Source organism: Manis pentadactyla, chromosome 11, assembly GCF_030020395.1.
Source record: "Manis pentadactyla isolate mManPen7 chromosome 11, mManPen7.hap1, whole genome shotgun sequence".
Classification (NCBI taxonomy): domain Eukaryota; kingdom Metazoa; phylum Chordata; class Mammalia; order Pholidota; family Manidae; genus Manis; species Manis pentadactyla.
The window spans coordinates 84366252-84384819 of record NC_080029.1 but is presented as its reverse complement, the minus strand read 5'-3'; the positions used below and the strand labels follow the sequence as shown (position 1 = coordinate 84384819).

General features: G+C 43.7%; 1 protein-coding gene across 2 annotated transcripts; it reads left to right on the top strand.

Moving 5' to 3' along the window:
• The first annotated feature begins 202 nt into the window (after positions 1 to 202).
• Positions 203 to 5456, top strand: ACTC1 (actin alpha cardiac muscle 1). 2 transcript variants are annotated; one of them, XM_036887594.2, is made up of 7 exons: positions 203 to 325; positions 832 to 982; positions 2145 to 2469; positions 3120 to 3281; positions 3431 to 3622; positions 4421 to 4602; positions 5129 to 5456. In XM_036887594.2, exons 2-7 carry the CDS (start codon positions 854 to 856, stop codon positions 5270 to 5272), a joined length of 1134 nt encoding a protein of 377 aa, XP_036743489.1. In that variant the 5' UTR covers positions 203 to 325; positions 832 to 853; the 3' UTR covers positions 5273 to 5456. The 2 variants fall into 2 exon arrangements, with proteins under 2 accessions (XP_036743489.1, XP_036743491.1); XM_036887596.2 differs by having other exon boundaries at positions 241 to 325; positions 780 to 982.
• The last annotated feature ends 13112 nt before the right edge of the window (positions 5457 to 18568 follow it).

The window sequence follows — 18568 nt, the reverse complement described above, 5'->3', positions numbered from 1 at the left end:
AGTCTTCCCCTGCCCCCTACCCTTCGTGCCAGCCCCTCCCTGCCTCCCTATTTGGCCATTCCCCTGGTTGCCCCCTCCCCTTCCTTACATGGCCTGGGGGCCCCCTGGCTGATCCTCAACCCTGCCCTTGGCTCCATGAATGGCCTCGGAGCTCCTCAGTGGTGCGAAGGCGACCAAATAAGGTAAGGTGGCCGACAAGGCCCCCCACCCCTGCCCCGGCCGCTCCAACTGACCCCGTCCATCAGCTCGCTATAAAGCGGCGCGGCTCGCGCCGGGCACCCAGCGCCTGCGCCGCCCGAGCCGAGCCGAGCCCGACCCGCGGACGGTGAGTCGGCGCCCGCCCAGCCCGCGCTGCCCCCGCCCCGCGCGCCGCCCGCCCGCAGCCGGCCCCACCGGCTGCCGCCCCGGCGCTTCTTTTAAAAGACCGAACTTTTTCGATTCGGTTCTAACTTGTTTCGTGCTGGGTCATTAGAGGAGAGGGGCGCGCGGAGCGTTTGGGGTCCCTGCCCCCGTGCGTCCTCACTCCAGCCAGGAGCGGGCAGGGGGTGTGGTTGCAGTCTAAGAAGGTTCCCAGTCTGTGAAACGGCGAGCAATTACAGGGCTGCTAAGGGGTGACCGTACCCCCTTGCACCTGGGTAGAGGGGGACTCCTGGCCAGGAACCAATCTCGGCAGCTGCATGCCACCCTTCTGCCCCGGGGGAAAGGAGTTGGCAGGCGTCCCCCCACCCCACCATCCCCGGATCCTTCCCAGCTCGGTTCCCTCCTCCCTGCACGCGAAGGGCAACGCCGCCGGCGCTGAGCCTGGGCCGCCCGGCTCCCCTCAATCTTCAGATCCCGCTGAAGCTCTGCCAAGATGTGCGACGATGAGGAGACCACCGCCCTCGTGTGCGACAACGGCTCCGGGCTGGTGAAGGCGGGCTTCGCGGGCGACGACGCTCCCCGCGCCGTCTTCCCTTCCATCGTGGGCCGCCCGCGCCACCAGGTAAACCTCCCGCCCCATCTGGCCGGCTCTCACCTGGAGCTGTCCCCAGCGCCACTCCACACCCCTTCCAGCCGCCCCCTCAGCCCAATCCAGGAAACGTCTCATTTGACCCTCCTCCATAAACTTTAGGTCAAATATGGAGAAGATGGATTAGCCTCAAATCCAAGGCAAGACAAGCAGCTCACACCACCAGAACATATCACTAATGTCCACTTCCCCTCCTTCCACTTCAGGGACACACTCCAAAGGCCCAACTCTTTGTGTGAAAAGTGAGCAGCTTCTCCCCTGCACTCCTGACCTGCATTTTTAGCTCTGTGTCTTCCCCTCTACCTCTTACACATTTCACATTTTTTTCCTCAGCACCCCTTTTCAGTCCTATTCAAAACTTAAACTTCTCTCAACCAACCAGGACCCAAGCCACATTCCTCCCTCCTGTTCCCAGGCAGCTTGCAGGGCTCCGAATGGATGTCATCTATCTGCTTACTGGCTGTTGCATTTTTAGAAGCCAGGCGTGACAGAGGCAGTAAGTGCCATGGTGATAGTGACACACCACCTTGGTTATTATGAGAAATGCCACTCTCTCTGCCTTTGGCACAAGCCTGGCCAGACAGGCTGCCGGGAGGAGTGTGTATTCCTCAGGGCTGGTGACTGACGGGTGTTCTGGGCAGCTCTGGACAGGGCTGGGTTTCACCGACAGGGTGATAATGGCATATCAGCCCATCTTTTTATGTTCACTTGATGAATGTCACAATCTTTTCTTAGGAGAAATACATGTCATTAATACAGTCATTTCACAGTGGAGATATTTATATTCCAGTTGACGTGGGTAATGAGCTTAATGATTTAATGAAGGCATTAAGGTATTTTTAAAGTGAGGTGAGATTCTACTTCAGTGAAGTAGCTTCATTCTCCTCTCTGCACTCCGCAGTTCAGTTACATTCTAAACAATAGAATTCTGTCTCTGGGGGTGAGAGAGGGAAAAGGTTCTGTCTAGATTGATTTTAAATGATACTTCTAAATTTGGGGTAAACCCCTGTAGTTTATTATTTCTGATATTTATAAGGTGTTCCCTGACTTGGGCAGTTAGATGTAAATTTATAAGGCATCACTTATATTCCTGACATGGTGGAAACTTTATTTTCCCATCTGTTTCTTCTTACAGGGTGTCATGGTGGGCATGGGTCAGAAGGACTCCTATGTAGGTGATGAGGCCCAGAGCAAGCGAGGTATCCTGACTCTCAAGTACCCCATTGAGCATGGCATCATCACCAACTGGGACGACATGGAGAAGATCTGGCACCATACCTTCTACAATGAGCTTCGCGTGGCTCCTGAGGAACACCCCACTCTGCTCACTGAGGCCCCCCTAAACCCTAAGGCCAATCGTGAGAAGATGACCCAGATCATGTTTGAGACCTTCAATGTCCCCGCCATGTACGTGGCCATACAGGCGGTGCTGTCCCTGTATGCTTCTGGCCGTACCACAGGTATGTTCAGGCTTGGGGACAGTCGCTGATTAACACATTCCTAAGGCATTGACCTTGCTGTGAATCAGTTTCCCTAGCTGAAAAAGGAATGCTCCCCTCCCTAGCACTCCCTGGGAAGGTGTCTGTGTGAGAGAGGTAACAACAGTACCCTGAGGGTAGATTCAGAGCACCTGTATTTCTAACTATTGAAAGCACATGGATAGATCTCTCCCTTAAAGTAGGTGATGGCACATCAAACTCCGCATAATGTATCAGAACCAGTCACAGCATTACAGCTCCTGGGCGAACATCCCAGGAGAGCCCACATTCCCTACATGGTCTGAGTCAAAAAAGAGAAAAACATATGAGTTAGGAGGAAAGAAAAACACTCCCAGATGCTTACACAATGTGCAGATAGCTGGTGAGAGGGACAGTCCTGTGAAAGTGTCCAGGGGAAATTTTTCTACTACAGTATTTAAAAGGATGACCTGTTGCTGGCTTCAGATTTAGCAGCCATTAAACTCATTTTTAGTCTTCATGTGTAGGAGAGCTAATTTTATCTGGGTCCATGCCCAGTGCTTGTACATCTTAGCTGAGATTGGAAGTAGGCTTTGATGGCTAAAGCAGTGGTGTCCTCAGAGATTTACCTCCTTGCCTGTTTCCTCTGCCAGGCATTGTTCTGGACTCTGGAGATGGTGTAACTCACAATGTCCCCATCTATGAGGGCTACGCTTTGCCCCATGCCATCATGCGTCTGGACCTAGCTGGCAGGGATCTCACTGACTACCTCATGAAGATCCTCACTGAGCGTGGCTACTCCTTTGTCACCACTGGTGAGTGTGTGCGTATGCGTGTATGTGTGTGTGATCTGCCACAGCGTTGTGTCTGCTTTTTCCCACCACTGGAGAATCCATCTACCTCGCCACAAGTGAAGTCGACTTCATTTTCAGAGCTTGACAGTGATAACCCTTTCTTTCTGCAGCTGAACGTGAAATTGTCCGTGACATTAAAGAGAAGCTGTGCTATGTCGCCCTTGATTTTGAGAATGAAATGGCCACGGCTGCCTCTTCCTCCTCCCTGGAGAAGAGCTATGAGCTGCCTGACGGCCAAGTCATCACTATCGGCAATGAGCGTTTCCGCTGCCCCGAGACGCTCTTCCAGCCCTCCTTCATCGGTGAGTTGTGGGTGGGTGTGGCGGCACAGCTCTCCCTGGAAACCTCAGGGTCTCCCAGAGTACAATCTATTAGAATCAAGAAGGATTAAGGCTCTTGAGTTAAAAGAAGGCATAGCTGAGAGTCGCACACAGCTCAGCCCCAGGTCCTGATGGCTCCTTAAAGGGATGCCCATCATTGTTCTGTTGCAATGATGTGATAAAGGAGGACACACTGACCTCAACTCAAAGTAAAGGATGAGACAAAGTAATAATTGAATAGCCCCTATCTGCAGGAAAGGGGTGATACTCAAAAGAGCTGACTTATTTCAATAGGTTATTCCATTTATTTAGGCCGTCACCAAGTAGCTGGACTTCCCTTTTAAGTTACTCATTATTAAATGCAACAACAATCCTACTTATAGCAATAACTGGACTCTTTTATTTCACCAAACGTCTTTCCTCAGGGCTGATTTCCAACAGGAGCTTCCAGGATCTAGTAAGAACCCATAAATAAAAATTGCATGAATTTAACTTAAATGTGTGTCTCATCGTTTTCCAATGCATCTCCATACATTTGGTGGATACAGCAAATGTTCACTGCAAACAGGTGCTGAACACAGTCGTTCATTTCTTGGCAGTCTGCTGTGGATTAACTGTCAGCACTTGTAGAGACACCTGTTCCACAAATGTCCTGCAGCGTATCTTGCAGAGGCACATATGTTTCAGAGACAAGTGGTAACAGCCACCAACAGGGAGACACTTTTCACCCTGGCCCCTGGCTTGAGTGCATGTGCTTTTATTTTTTAAACTCGTTCCTAGGCATGGAATCTGCTGGTATCCATGAAACAACTTACAATAGCATCATGAAGTGTGACATTGATATCCGCAAGGACCTGTATGCGAACAATGTCTTATCTGGAGGTACCACCATGTACCCTGGTATTGCTGATCGCATGCAAAAGGAGATCACTGCCCTGGCTCCCAGCACCATGAAGATTAAGGTAAAGGACTTGTGTGGGTGGGGGGCCGAGGCAGGTCTTGGTATTCCAAGCAGAACTGCATTCCTGACTCTCTCCCTCACACTTAGCTTCCTATCTCCTCTAAACTTCACCTTTAGCTTTTCTAACACTTTTTCTAGCACTGCTCCTGACTTTCTAGCACTTTTCCCAAGATAGGAGACTAAAAATGTTTTCAAGCAGTAGATAATACTAAATCTTTAAGAAGGACCCTAAATCCTTGAGCACATTTTGAAAGTCCCCAACTTTTGGGCGAGCTCCTCCATGCATTTAGCTTGTAGCCATGTTACACTCCAGTTCAGAGAAATGGGGAAATTCTATTTTGTAGAGTCTTTGAAATGGAAATAATGAAATAGAGGAAAGTTCTTCAGATTTAACTCAGCCATATTAATTTTGGGTTGCAGTATCTCACATAGCAGAGAATTAGTATCTAATATGTTTTTCTGTGAATCTCTCCAACATGTTGCTTGGAGCTTCAGAATTCACCGGACGGTTTTTTTTCTTTCTGCAGATTATTGCTCCACCTGAGCGTAAGTATTCTGTCTGGATTGGGGGCTCCATCCTGGCCTCACTCTCCACCTTCCAGCAGATGTGGATTAGCAAGCAAGAGTACGATGAGGCAGGGCCATCCATTGTCCACCGCAAATGCTTCTAAGGTGCCTTCTTTCTTAGTCTACCTTCATTCAGGGTGACAGTATTCTGCTTCTTGGAGTTTTCCGAACCTCCCTCCCTTATCTCATCAATCATTGTACAGTTTGTTTACACATGTGCAATTTATTTGTGCTTCTAATATTTATTGCTTTATAAATAAACCATACCAGGACTTGCAAATAACAAAAGCCTCTCTTATTTCTCCTTGGGTAGGCATGGGGTGGGGCCACTGTTGGCTTACTTCAGTCTGTGAACTCATATATTGGCGGCTTTGACACTGTGAGTGCTGTAATGTTACAGAACCACAAAGTTCATCAGATGAATTAGTATGACATTTAGCTGGGTGTTACAATAATAAATTGTATTTTACAATTTGGGACAGACTTATGAATATATTTCACATCTGAAAAGTAGTTTGGGTTTAGCTCCATACAAGTGAGACATGGAATCAGATGACACAATTAAGATTCATTGCTATGGATGACACTGGAAATTTTTGTTTCAGCATATGTTCGTTGCTTTGGTAACTTTTCAGAGACCACATATATTTATATTGGTAATGAGACTGTTAAAGATTTTAAATATTTTAGCTTAAATTCTCAATTCTGGACACTTCAGTTATCTTCCTAAGAGTTCTATGCATGTTAATGGTGAAATACCGAGCTGACAGTTAAGCTCAGCTGCGTCCCATTCTAAATACCCTCTAAACAAGACCTAAACAAATCAAGACCACTGTGCATGTTCAAAACAAATGTGAGGAAACAGGCACCTGATACTTCTGCCTGATCAGTGACTGACTTGTGGGACAGAGGTCTTCAGTCTCTTTCAGTCTTTGAAATCTTGGACTGTTGGGTTGAATGGAGTGAAGGCTATAAAGTCCTGAGGAGCTGAGGAGAAAGCCACAATATTCCCCTTATTCCATCCCCTTTATTCCTCTGCTAAGTATGGGGCAGCATCCAAAAGACTCAGTCATGCTCTGTCCTTGAGGTGCTCATACCACACAGAAACCCTAGTGTGTGTGGTCTGGGAGGCTTCAAGGAGACAGACATGGGTCTGGATTTTGAAAAATGGTAAGAATTAGGTGAGAAGATCAGGATGAAAATCTCAGGAGAAAGAAATAGGACAGAAGCTAGCATACAAGGCACAGGGCAGGCTGATGGGAGCCAATGAATTTTAGGAAATCAGTTTGGAAAGGTAGATTTCAACCTGTTTGTTGAAGCATTAAATATTTCATTTTCAATTTAATTGTTCACGAACTGATAGAACATTTGAATGAGCTTAATTAAACTTCTATCTAGTGATGAGGGAATCAAGAATAGATTAAGCAACTGATGTAATGTAAAAAGCTTGTTTGTGAGATACCCAAGACAGGAATCCAGATTTTCTGACATGTAATCCGATGCTGCTTCTTAAACTATCGCTAGTCATAAAATTGTAAAACTAAACTTATAAACATAGACATATAGACATAAAACATTAGTCATAGTCTGTCAAGAGTAACCCTCATTCAATCATACACCCTTTTGGCAGTGTGGAGTATTTTGCGCTGATCAGACATCTTTGGTACGTTGCCAACGTTATTATCATTCAAGGTTGTAATTGGGTTTTATGTTTTTCATTCACAAAAGCATCTCTTGATTCCTGATTCTGAGCCAAAATAGTAGTAGGTGCAGGGAACACCAAGATGCATCAGAGCACATTTTGGATGCTTAAGGAGTTCACATGTTAAACTTCAATATTTAGCATAGCTTCATAGAATTCCTGCATTAAGGGTTAAGTAATAAATAAATTTGGTTGCATTTTCTTTAGATAAGATATAAACTTCATTATAAATTTTCCTTCTTTCCACCCAATTATATCCTGTAGCATAGATAGATTGGCTTAAAAGCTAGGTATCAGCCAAGGAGATTTGAGTGAGGCATAGATGGGAAGATAGAATTCAGTCAATCAGTGTCTCTTTTTTCTCATCTTTCAAGCTGAGTACATAAGCTTTATGAATTTTATTCCCTGAATATGGTATCAATGCTTCAAGTTAGTGGCTGGGGTACCATCTATGATTCTATGTATGAATGGAATGGGAATGGCTAATGTTATTTCTACTGAAAAGTAGAAGCTTTCAGAGTCAACTTCTGATACTTGTATCAAAAGCAATAAGCACATAGCTTCTTGTTGAATTCTGAGTTTTTTAAATCTGTGCTTGATGATAGGGAATAAGATATTAGAACAGCTGAATCTTCTAATAATTGAGCTTAAGGAACATGCTAAGGCAATAGAGTTCTTCTTAAGACCACCTTCCCATGTGTAAAATAATTGAGATATCTACAGTGAATATGTCTGATTAAACCACAATGTAAAAAACCTACATAGATCATAATATTTCTTCTAATTTTATAATGAAAAGAGTGTTTTTGTTAATTCCTAACACCCCAAATCACTGTTTCTTTGTTTTTCTCAGCAATGGTCATTAAGTAGGTGTGTTTAACTAATCAAAAGAATAGTTACAGAGAAAAGGAAAACTATTGGTGAAAATGGAATAATTCGGGACGTAGGGTTGGTTCCAGGGCCTAAAACAATGTCACTGGGACTCCACCTTTCTCTCCATTTCTTCTATAGAATCTGTAATGCACTAAATTGTGTTTCCCCTCCCAAACTCCTATGTTGAAGCCCTAACCCTCAGGGTAACTCTATTTAGAGATAGAGCCGACAAGGAGGGAATCAAGATTAAATGAGGTCCTAAGGGTGGGACCCTAATACAACAGGACTGGTGTTCTTATTTGAAGAAGAGATACCGGAGTGTGTGTGTGTACAGAGGAAGGGGCAGGTGAGAACACAGCCAGAAGGTGGCTGTTTACAGGCCAGGCTGAGAGGCCTCACCGGGAACTAATCCTGCTGGACTTTCACCTTGGACTTCCAGTCTCCAGATCTATAAGCAAATTATTTCTATTGTTTGAGCCGCCAGTCTGGGCTGTTATGTTATGGTAGCCCAAGCAAATTCATACAGGATTTTTCCACATGTTGGATGTAACTTATCAGCTTCTGGAGCAAAAGAGTGTCTTCCTATATAAGTTCTGAAAAAACTCCTGGGTAGTCTGTCTAGCCGGACTTGAGGTCTGAATCACACCACCCCCACACAGGGAGGGGTCAGTATCACTGAGTGGGGCCAGTGGGTAATTCTTCCAAGCAAGGGAACAAAATGACAAAAACCCCACACCAGATCAGCTAAAGCAGGAGAAAAATTAGGGCAGTTTTGTAAGGATCAATTGTTGAGGCCTCCAGCTTCCAGTTCAGGAGTTTGATTACAGGCCCTGAAAAGTACTTAATTAAACAAAACTGGAGGACAAGGCCGAGGAGCTTTGGGTGGTGGTATGTGTGACTGATCAGATTTTTTCCAGACTCCAGTGTGGCCCAGGAACCCAGAAACCCAGGGATCTATTGGACCAGATTAGCCAGGTGTTTAAAAGGAAATAACAAGTTAGATTCATTTTATGATTAACATGATATAAATACTATAAATATTTCCAAGTTACTAGTAGGTAGGGAAGAAATTTTGAATTTTTTAGGCCTTAAACAACAAAGGGTGTCATATCCAGTATGAGTTTGTTAACTTTAAACAGAGCTAGTAGCAATTTTATTTAAGTAAAAAAATGAGTTTATTAGGGAATAGAAGAGGAACTGCAATTCGGAAGCTATGATGAACCATAAGATAGTCTGAAGAGACAAAGGGAAGGTCAGCTTTTATTAGCTTTTAGGAAGAAACTGAAGAGGTTTGTTCTGAACAAAAGTTGATTGGAGAAGAACAAGAGTTCAAGGTTGTGGCGGTTTCTCATTGGCTGTAAGTGGTGGTTCATATACTGTTGCTGAGGCAGGGAGGATTTTCCTCTTATAATCAGGAGAAACGTCCTTCCTTGTTGAAATACTCTCCTTCTCCCGGCAGGTTGTGTGGGCTGCCAAAGAGTGGTACCAGCATGAGAGCTCCCCCTGCAGGGCTTCCCAACTCCGTTTCAAATGAGGCTTCTTTGATTTATTTTCGTAAGGTCTTCCAGGCGGGCGCAGTACACAAGGACTCTCTCCTTCAGGCAGAGCTTGGCTGTTGCCATGGCAACCAAGCTCAAGCTGGGAAGATATATGATAAAAGCTCCTGGGGACCTTGTAAAAGTATACCTTTGGTCACTGATGAGCCTGATGCTACATGCTCCTTGCAGTTCACTTGTCAACTCGGTGCAATAGATGCAAGCCAGACTGACAAGGAGGATAAAGAGCTTCAGTTCAAGTACAGTTCTCTGAGTCCTTGTGGTCCTGGGCCCTTTCACCTGCCTGGAAAGGGAAGCTGGGTCAGGGGAGGGCTGCACAGGGGTGGTCTGCATGCCCCTCGGCAGTGCAGTCTGGTTGTTGCTCTGCATTTTTACTGTAGCTTCCACGGGAATCAGGGTTGGGGAGGGGAGACAGAAAGAAAACAGACCCAAGGGAAGGTTGCAGTAAAGCTGACTTAAAATATGTCATTAATAGTAGATGAGAAGTAGACTCTGGAGTCAAGTATAAGCAAGGAATCGGGTCAACAGGTTTAGTTTTTATCACAGAACAATGACTTGAAGACCTTTGGAAATACTACTGTAGAGGGACAGAATAGGAGTCAGGCAGGGTAAGATATGATAGAGCAGGTACCACGTAAGAGCTTTAGAGGCAAACCCTGCCTTAGGCAAAATAGTGACATTTTCCCAAGTCATCTTTAACTAGGATCTACACTTTGGATCTCTTTTCAATAGTATCTTTTACCCATACTGGCTACTCAGGACATTCTCCCTACCACTTGTATCTTGATGATACTTACATGTCCTTTACTTGCATTCCTTGATAATTGATGGGTATCAGTTACCTAATCTATGTTCCTGGGAAAAGTTAGAACATATTTTACCACTAGAGAGCACATTCATCATTTAAAATAGTTTTCCGTATATAGTTTTTTAAAAATTATACTAACCTGAAGGATTGATGTTGAATGGGCTTTTAGTCAAAAGGATTTGGGTTCAAATCCTAGTTCTGCCACTGACTAGTTGAGTGGACTTTAAATAAATTACTTAGGCTCTCTGAACCTCAGAACAGAGGGGCTAACTAAAATTATACTCCCAGGGTTATGAGAGTGTAATGATATCATGCACATAGGACACGAAACACCGTGCCTTCTTGTATACGTCAACAGTTTACTTCCCTTCCCTCCCTTTTTCTTCCCATCCAGCATGGGCTTTGGAGGCTGGGTCAGCAGTGGGTAGAAGGGGAGGTCGACTGTAAAGATCCCTTCAAATCACATTGCAATGACTTCTTTTCAGAGCCTGAGTTTTTCTTGAGCCAAAGATTCAGAATAAGAAAAATGAAGGAATAGAAAGCTCAGGAGGGAGAAAACAGTTAAAGCAGATATGTATGAGGAAGTAAAGGAAGGCAAAGAGAAAACCAAAGACAAGTTAAAGAGAGTTGTGGTGGGGGCAGAAGGATCAGGGGCTGCCTGAGTGTGTGTGTGTGTGTATGTGTGCACGTGCACAGGAGTCTGTGTGCTCTCACACAGAATACAGGTGAGAGTAATCAACAGAGAGCTGGGCTGTTGGCCATGAGAAGAGGATGTCCTTTCTGTCCCTCTTTGCTCTTCAACTCCTACCATCTTCCCTCCCCTTCTTCTCAACCCTGTTCAAAAGCCTGGGTTTCCACTCTCCACTTTGCATTTATACAGTCAGGTAGATGGACAAACAGATGCACAACTCTTTCAAGTAAAATTGACATGAAAGAATTTGGTTCTACAAGCTACGTCTTCCAGCTAACCCCTTTCCTACCAACTGGACTCATGAAGGAGTGGTAACTTAGGGAGAGACATGGTCCCCATCACGCTCCCACTCGGCCTCCCGGCCCTACGCCATTTGCCAGCCTCGCTGATTTCTCTTGTCTTCTTTAGGGCCTTGGCTTCTGTGTTCTTTGCCCCCAGCTTCTGTTCAGTGCTCTTCTAGCCTCAAGGTGTTCCTCAAGCTAACTCGTTAGGAAGGGACTTTATTAAAAATATATAGAGGAACTCCTAAAACCTGAGGACATAAAATAGGACAGGACCTCATAAGAAATGGGAGCTTAGAGCTGGAAAGTCGTCCTGATGTAGCTGGCTAGGGTGGTGGTGGGACATTCTCAATCCCTTATTAATGAACTTGACCTATCTCTCATACAACCCACTCCAAAGGAATGGCCCTCTGCAGACAGGAGGCTCATGCATGGCCCCCTAGACCAACAGGGTGAGAGGGCCTCTATCTAACATGAGGACTTGTACATTTAGGGCTAGCAACCAACCAGACATTTTCTATCTCTGGTTTGAACTTCATGGCACTGTTAGTTGTCTGTTGTCTCTGGAACTGACATACAGCAGGTGATGGCCAAGGTAGGTTGAGAAAGCTAAAATCTACAGAGAGGAATAATAAAATGGAGCTGTTATAGCTCAGGGAACAAACATGACTGATTAACTGTATCTCTTGGGGGTAAGGGTTGTATGTGTGTGTGTGGAAGATAGTTCTTTTATTAAGAGGGGGTTTGGGTCTTTCATGCCTGTCAGAAATTTAACTCAAGAAAAGATTAGAATCACTTTCTCAAAAAAAATTTGAATTGAGAGCAACTCATGCTATCACCCCTCCGGAGGACTAGCATCTAATGCCAAATGAGCAAGAACTGTGGTGGGATGTCAGGCACCTTTAAGCAAGTGGAAAGAACTAGGTTATAGATGGGAGGAGTACCCATGTGCTTCTAAAAAATTATTCCACTTCTCAGTAAAGTCTGACTCAATATTTTAACACTATCACTTGGAGCTTTTCATTTTCTTCCCCCAGACTAGCTTCTAAAGGTTTGAAACTCAGACCCTGAATTGCCCATATTACTCTGGGTTGCTCAGCCTAATTGAGACCGTGAAGATATTTTCTTTTCTAGTAAACCATGAGTTTGGCTATGTGCCCCCAGCTATGCCTTTGGTAAGTAGGAAGTTACTGTATTCCAGAGCTTATTGAGAGGCTGGACAGACAGGATGAATGTTTGTCCGCTGGACAACGGCAAATGTAAAACAAGCAGGGCTCAGTCGCTGGCAGTTTGATGGCCCTATTGGGATGTCCTTTGACCCCTGGACTTCAGGTACATATTTACTTCTTTAGTGTCAGATACTCAGTGTGTTTTCCTGCTTTTTTCATCCCTACCATACCTGATGCTCTCACTCATTCGTTCCCACAAGCTGTAAAAACAGAGTCAGAGTGGATGAGAAAGGAAGCAACTTAGGGGCATAAAAGCATCCCGTTGCTCTTTCCACCCACCTCCCTAGACAATTCCACCTCCTACAGCCAGTTAACGCCCTTACCAGCAAGGGCGCCTGGTGTACAGAGTATACTTATGCTTTGTTGAACAAAGTTTAGTAAGAAATCAGATGCTCACGTAGAGGGAATCCTTACTGCTTCCTGGAGTGAAGGAGACATTGCTGCTGCTTCTAGGAGGCTGCTTTTGGATCTTTGTGCTTCTCATATTGAGTTCCTTAGATCTGAGCAACCTGACCCCCCCAATGGGCTGGGTACCTAAAATAACAATGAGTATGATACTCATACAGTTGGCCCTTGAACAATGTGGGGGCCAGGGGCACAAAACTTAACAACTAACAGCCTGCTGACTGGAAGCCTTACTGATAACATAAACAGTTGATTAACATGTTTTGCATGTTACCTATATTATATACTGAATTCTTACAATAAAGCAAGCTAGAGAAAAGAAAAAAATTTTCAAATTGTCTCAAATCTCCAAAGAATTTTCCATTATATTTATTGAAAAAAATCATAGATAAGGGGACCCACGCAGTTCAAACCTGTGTTGTTCAAGGATCAACTGTACTACTACTTAACAATGACTGAGCATTTATTCTATGCCCAAGCTGCACTGAGCTCTTCAAATATATTATCTAACAACAAAACAATGGAGTAGGGTCTACTACTATCCCCATTTATTGATGAAAACTGAGATCTGAAGAGGCCATTTGCCTTCAGTCACGCTGCTAGCAAATGGCAGAGTGAACGGCTAGTAAAGAGCCCAGAGTGGCTGCTCCACAGCCCATTCAGCAGCCCAGTGGATCTCATCACCAGCGAGGATAGCCAGAAGCCAGGGGACATGCTCTCAGCATGTACTCAACCCACCAGCAAGGAGTTTCTGAGTTCTGTCATATTCTGAATGTTCAGAAAGGAGCTTTAAGGAGAAGGACAAAACAATGATCCTGTCAAAAAGTTTAAATTTAATTGGTGGAATTGATTGGTTGACTGACCAATTAAGCCAATGGATAGTTACTGAGATCTTTCCACCGGGGTGCTGGGGACAAAACAGACATGGTCACCGTACTCACATGGTGTACAGTCCAGTGGTCCAGCATGTGAATGTGTGTGTGTATGTGGAGGGGAGCAACAGCCAAATCTACAAATATACAGATAAAACCTGATTTCAGCCCATGGAAGGAGTAACAGGGTGCAGTGAAAGGAGATTCTGGTGGGGAGGAGGATTCTAGTTAGATAAGGCAGTCAGGAAAGGCCTCTTTGAAAGGTAACATTAAATCTGAGACCTGAATGGGAAAAGCAGGCAGTGCGAATGGCACCTGCAAGGACCTGGGTGTGGGACAGCCTATCACATCCAAAGAAGGGCGAGGAGCCAAGCAGCTGGAAGGCAGCGATGGGCTGAGTAGGGTGGGGGTGCGTGGGGGTAAGTGTGGGGGAGTGCCAGAGAGGCTGGTGAGGCAGTCAGAACACACTCATATAGGCCTTCACGCTGTGATGAAAGGTTGTATTCTAAGCATAATAGAATTACGCTAAGGGGTTTAAGCATGGAAATATGAAACATATTTTAAAAGGTCATTCTGAGTACTATGTGGAGACTGGATTGGAGAAGCAAGCCTGGAGGCAAGAAACTACTGGGAGACACTTAAATTGATTCAAGTGGGAGATGCTGGGCTCAGGCCCAGATGAAGCTGTGGAGAAGGAGAGAAGTGTGGGCAGAGTGGAGGTGGGTTGACTGGGGCAGGCAAGAAGAGGCAGGGACCAGGCCATGGAGGCCCCTCAGGCTGCTGGCTTGAGTGGTGTGTTTTCACGGAAATTAAAAATTCAAAGTAATTCAAATGCAGCTTCAGTTCTACACTGGAGAGAGGGCATCTGGGTCTTGAAAAGTGGTAGGGTTTGCTGGGAGAGAGAAAGGAAGATTGAATGAGCAGACTATAGTTTTAGGGACAGGGAGGCAATGGGGAGACCTGACGAGCAGGGAATGAGTATTGGCATGCAGTCTTCAGGTGGATTGGGACCGGTAGGGGGAGGGCTAGAGCATGGATTTTGGAGACACAGTTGCTCTGTGTTTTTGCTTATAAAACACAAATGATGGTAGAAGTCTGCCCTTCAAATCTGCTCTGAGGATTAAATTAAAGTTGATATTATGCTCAGGACTCGACATATAGTAGGATCTTAATTAATATTCTATAGTCATTGTTATTAATTAATGTTATTATATTTACTATATGTATAGCATATATAACATACATTATATATTATACACACACTGTGTGTATGTTGTGGAAGAACTTACGACAAGTGTGGGAATTTGGATTTTACATGAGAGTATATGTTTTTGTTGATGACATTTCCTGAGAAGAGAAGTAGTCCACTGAATGATATTTAAAGAAGCTGAATTCTGACATTTGGGTCCAGAACCTTTTAGTGAGCAGAGGTCCTTACTGAATGACTCGATAGTCCAAAAGCAACTGGAGAATTTGGAAGCAAACACCCCAAAAGCCAAGAATGTCATGCTAGATTCTTCTTTATCCGCCAAAGGAGAGACTAACCCAAAAAGCTCCCTGAAGTAAGGAAAAGTATGACTTCACGATACGGGGTTTAAAGAGTTCAATTAATAATCACCATGGCCTTGCATTACAGGGCCTTTTAAGAAAATCTAAATTGGTTTCCTGAATTCTCAGTGTAGGAAGCACTCTTTATACCACTTTGAGCCTCCTCTGGAGTTGAAGAACTTATTTTAAAACTGTTTACATATCACACTAAAGGGTAGCCATATTCTCTTTTATACCCATTACCCTGGAGTGTCAATTCCATTGTGTTATAATAACTGGTTTGATTTTAATACATAAAAGGGAGCTCCGTCACTGAAATATAGTATGAGGATCCCAGCTTTTAAAAAGAAAACCGTAGGTTGGTAAGAATGAGGGATTCAGTAGGAAGAACTTCATAAGTGTTTACTCCAAATATAAATCTTAATAGGGAAGATATAAAATGTAAAATATATATCCAAACTCTAAGAGAATGAAACATCATGTAAAGAATCAAAAATCGACTGCAATACGCATATGTTAAAATGAAGCCTGGGTGCCCATGGGATTAGAATAAACAGTGCCCCCTGCAGACATGCAGCATGAATGAAAAATAAACTGTTAATGTTCACCACCAAGATGTGTTATTACCACTGCATAGTCCAGCGTAGTCTGACTGTTACCACCACCTTTGGACAGTCACCAGCCCAGGGTTTCACTTTGCTTTAGGGCTCTGAAGTGATTTTATGCCAGCTGGACAACACATTTAAAATAAAAAATATAATCCAGGATTTTTGTTATTTCAGTTGGGACGGTGTTCAGGGTCTCTAAAGTGCCATGTTGTGCAAAATAGAAGTCTAGTATTGGGTAATTTTATTCCTTTTTGGTGGGGAAGGAGTTTTATTTTTCTTTGACATATAAATGAAATAGAAAACCTATCAGCAGTCGGTCCAGTTGCATCTTGTTGTCTCAACATGTGAATATGATGCTGGGAATGTAAAAATGAAGGATTTCATCCACTTTGCTTTTACTCTGTATCTCAAGTTTGTGCCTGAACTTGCCTTATCATAGAATCATATTACCTTATTTTTTAAAAACAAGCTTGTAGATATAATTTACATACCATCTTTATGGTATACAATTCAACTGGTTTTTATAGTATATTCACAGAAAGTTCAACCATCACCAAAGTTAATTATAGAACATTTTCATCGTCTTAAAGAGAAACCTCACACCATTTAGTTTTTGTCCTCTGTACCTGCACCCAGAGGGCTTTGGTGGGATGATCTGGTTGCGCATACCTTCTCTCCAGGGAAGAGGAAAAGTATGACTTTAGTCCTAAAAAGTCCTCTATGCCGGCAAAATACGGAAAACAATCAGGGCCTTTGCTCATGTGATTTTTTATGCATGAGCTTCCCTCCTGCTCATGGCGGAGAACCCCATCTGCCCAGAGCAGCCCTCCTGAGACACTCATCTGCGTTGGACTCTCACTTCACCTCCACTCTTGCTTTGTTTCCTTCAGATCACATATTATATGATTTTTGGTTTCAACTTAACTTGAATGAGGTATAATTTATGCACAATAAAATGTGTCCATTTCAAGCAAGCAATTAAATGAGTTTTGACAAATGTATATACCGGGTAACCAGCACCCCAATTAAAGTATAGCACATTCCCTCACCCGTAAGTTCCCTCACGCCCCTTCACATTCAATCCTCTCCACCTCAGCCCAGGCAAACCTTTCTGTCATGATGACTTGTTTTGTCTGTTCAGATTTCATACTAATCATAATTTAAATTGTTTGCTTATCTATTTCTTTTCAGTCTCTACTACTAGACTTTTTTAAACCCTGATTTTCTAGCACAGAGTGTCTAACATAGAGCCAGGCAGTGTCAGAATGAATGAATGCCAAATTGTTCTACTTATCAGCTTTAATTTAAAAAATTGAAGCATCTAAATATTTGACAGCAGCAGTAAGGACTTTAGTGCAAGGGTTAACAAACAGGAGTCTCTTCTCCATGTCTTTTGCTTTCTTACCTCCCCTGTTCTCACAACAACTGCAAAGGAAGCCTCGAAATGCGGGACAATGCTTTAATAAGAGTCACATTCCTTTGCCTTCAGACAAAATGTGTTACCCTTCTGAACGAATGGGTAAGAGTAGTCTCACTCATTTGTAAAGTTTTGTAACTTTCAACTTTGAGCTTTCAAATTTGTCAGTGAAGACATTTCTAAGATCATCTTGCAAATCCATGCTCTTGATAACTGGATGTGAGGTGAATTCCAGCCATATCTCCACGTCTGAAAATGCACTTGAGATTTGTGTCCTACTGGTAGTGTCATCACAGCTCTGATAACTTCTGACAAAATGTTTCTCTTACTGTGATACAACCAGACCTTGGATCACAAACCTGTGAACTGGCATCCCTAACACACACGTAAGGAGGAGAAAGGGGTCACATAGGCATCACTACCTGAGAGGTGGAGGACCTGAGGTACAGAGGCCCTTCTGAGGGATGCATTTCCTAGCTTCCTTTGCATGCATTTATGTGAGGCAGCATGTACATTCGCCTTCAGTCGAGTTCTAAATCTCTTTCTCTCTCAAATAGGACAGATGAGAATTAACCTACCCATGTAGATTACAGGGCCCCAGCACTCATTAACCTTAATATTGAAAGAAATACTTCTTTTGCAGTAGAACAGGAAATACCCTACCACTCAGTATAAATAGCAACATTTATATGAACTGAGGAAATGGGCTTTTTAGCAGGTAGTTCATCCAATGTAATTGTTTGTTTCCAGCCAGTGAAAATTTCACCTATATAGTACCCTTGGATTTGTGGTCACTGTTATGAAGCACTGTAAGTTTGCATCCCTGAGGTTATTTTTTAATTTTTTTAATTTTGTTATCATTAATCTACAATTACATGAAGAACATTATGTTTACTAGGCTCTCCCCTACCCCAAGTCCCCCCAACAAACCCCATTACAGTCACTGTCCATCAGCATAGTAAGATGTTGTAGAATCACTACTTGTCTTCTCTGTGTTGCAAAGCCCTCCCCTTTCCCCACCCCCCACATTATACATGCTAATCATAATACCCCCTTTCTTCTTCCCCACCCTTATCCCTCCCTACACACCCCAGTCTCTTTCCCTTTGGTAACTGTTAGTCCATTCTTGGGTTCTGTGATTCTGCTGCTGTTTTGTTCCTTCAGTTTTTCTTTTGTTCTTATACTCCACAGATGAGTGAAATCATTTGGTATTGTCTTTCTCTGCTTGGCTTATTTCACTGAGCATAATACCCTCTAGCTCCATCCATGTTGTTGCAAATTGTAGGATTTGTTTTCTTCTTATGGCTGAATAATATTCCATTGTGTATATGTACCACATCTTCTTTATCCATTCATCTACTGATGGACACTTAGGTTGCTTCCATTTCTTGGCTATTGTAAATAGTGCTG

Coding starts and splice junctions, on each gene's coding strand:
- ACTC1 (XM_036887594.2), top strand. CDS start 854: ATGTGCGACGATGAGGAGACCACCGCCCTCGTGTGCGACAACGGCTCC. Junction 983..2,144: donor TGGGCCGCCCGCGCCACCAG/GTAAACCTCCCG, acceptor TTCTTCTTACAG/GGTGTCATGGTGGGCATGGG. Junction 3,623..4,420: donor CTTCCAGCCCTCCTTCATCG/GTGAGTTGTGGG, acceptor ACTCGTTCCTAG/GCATGGAATCTGCTGGTATC.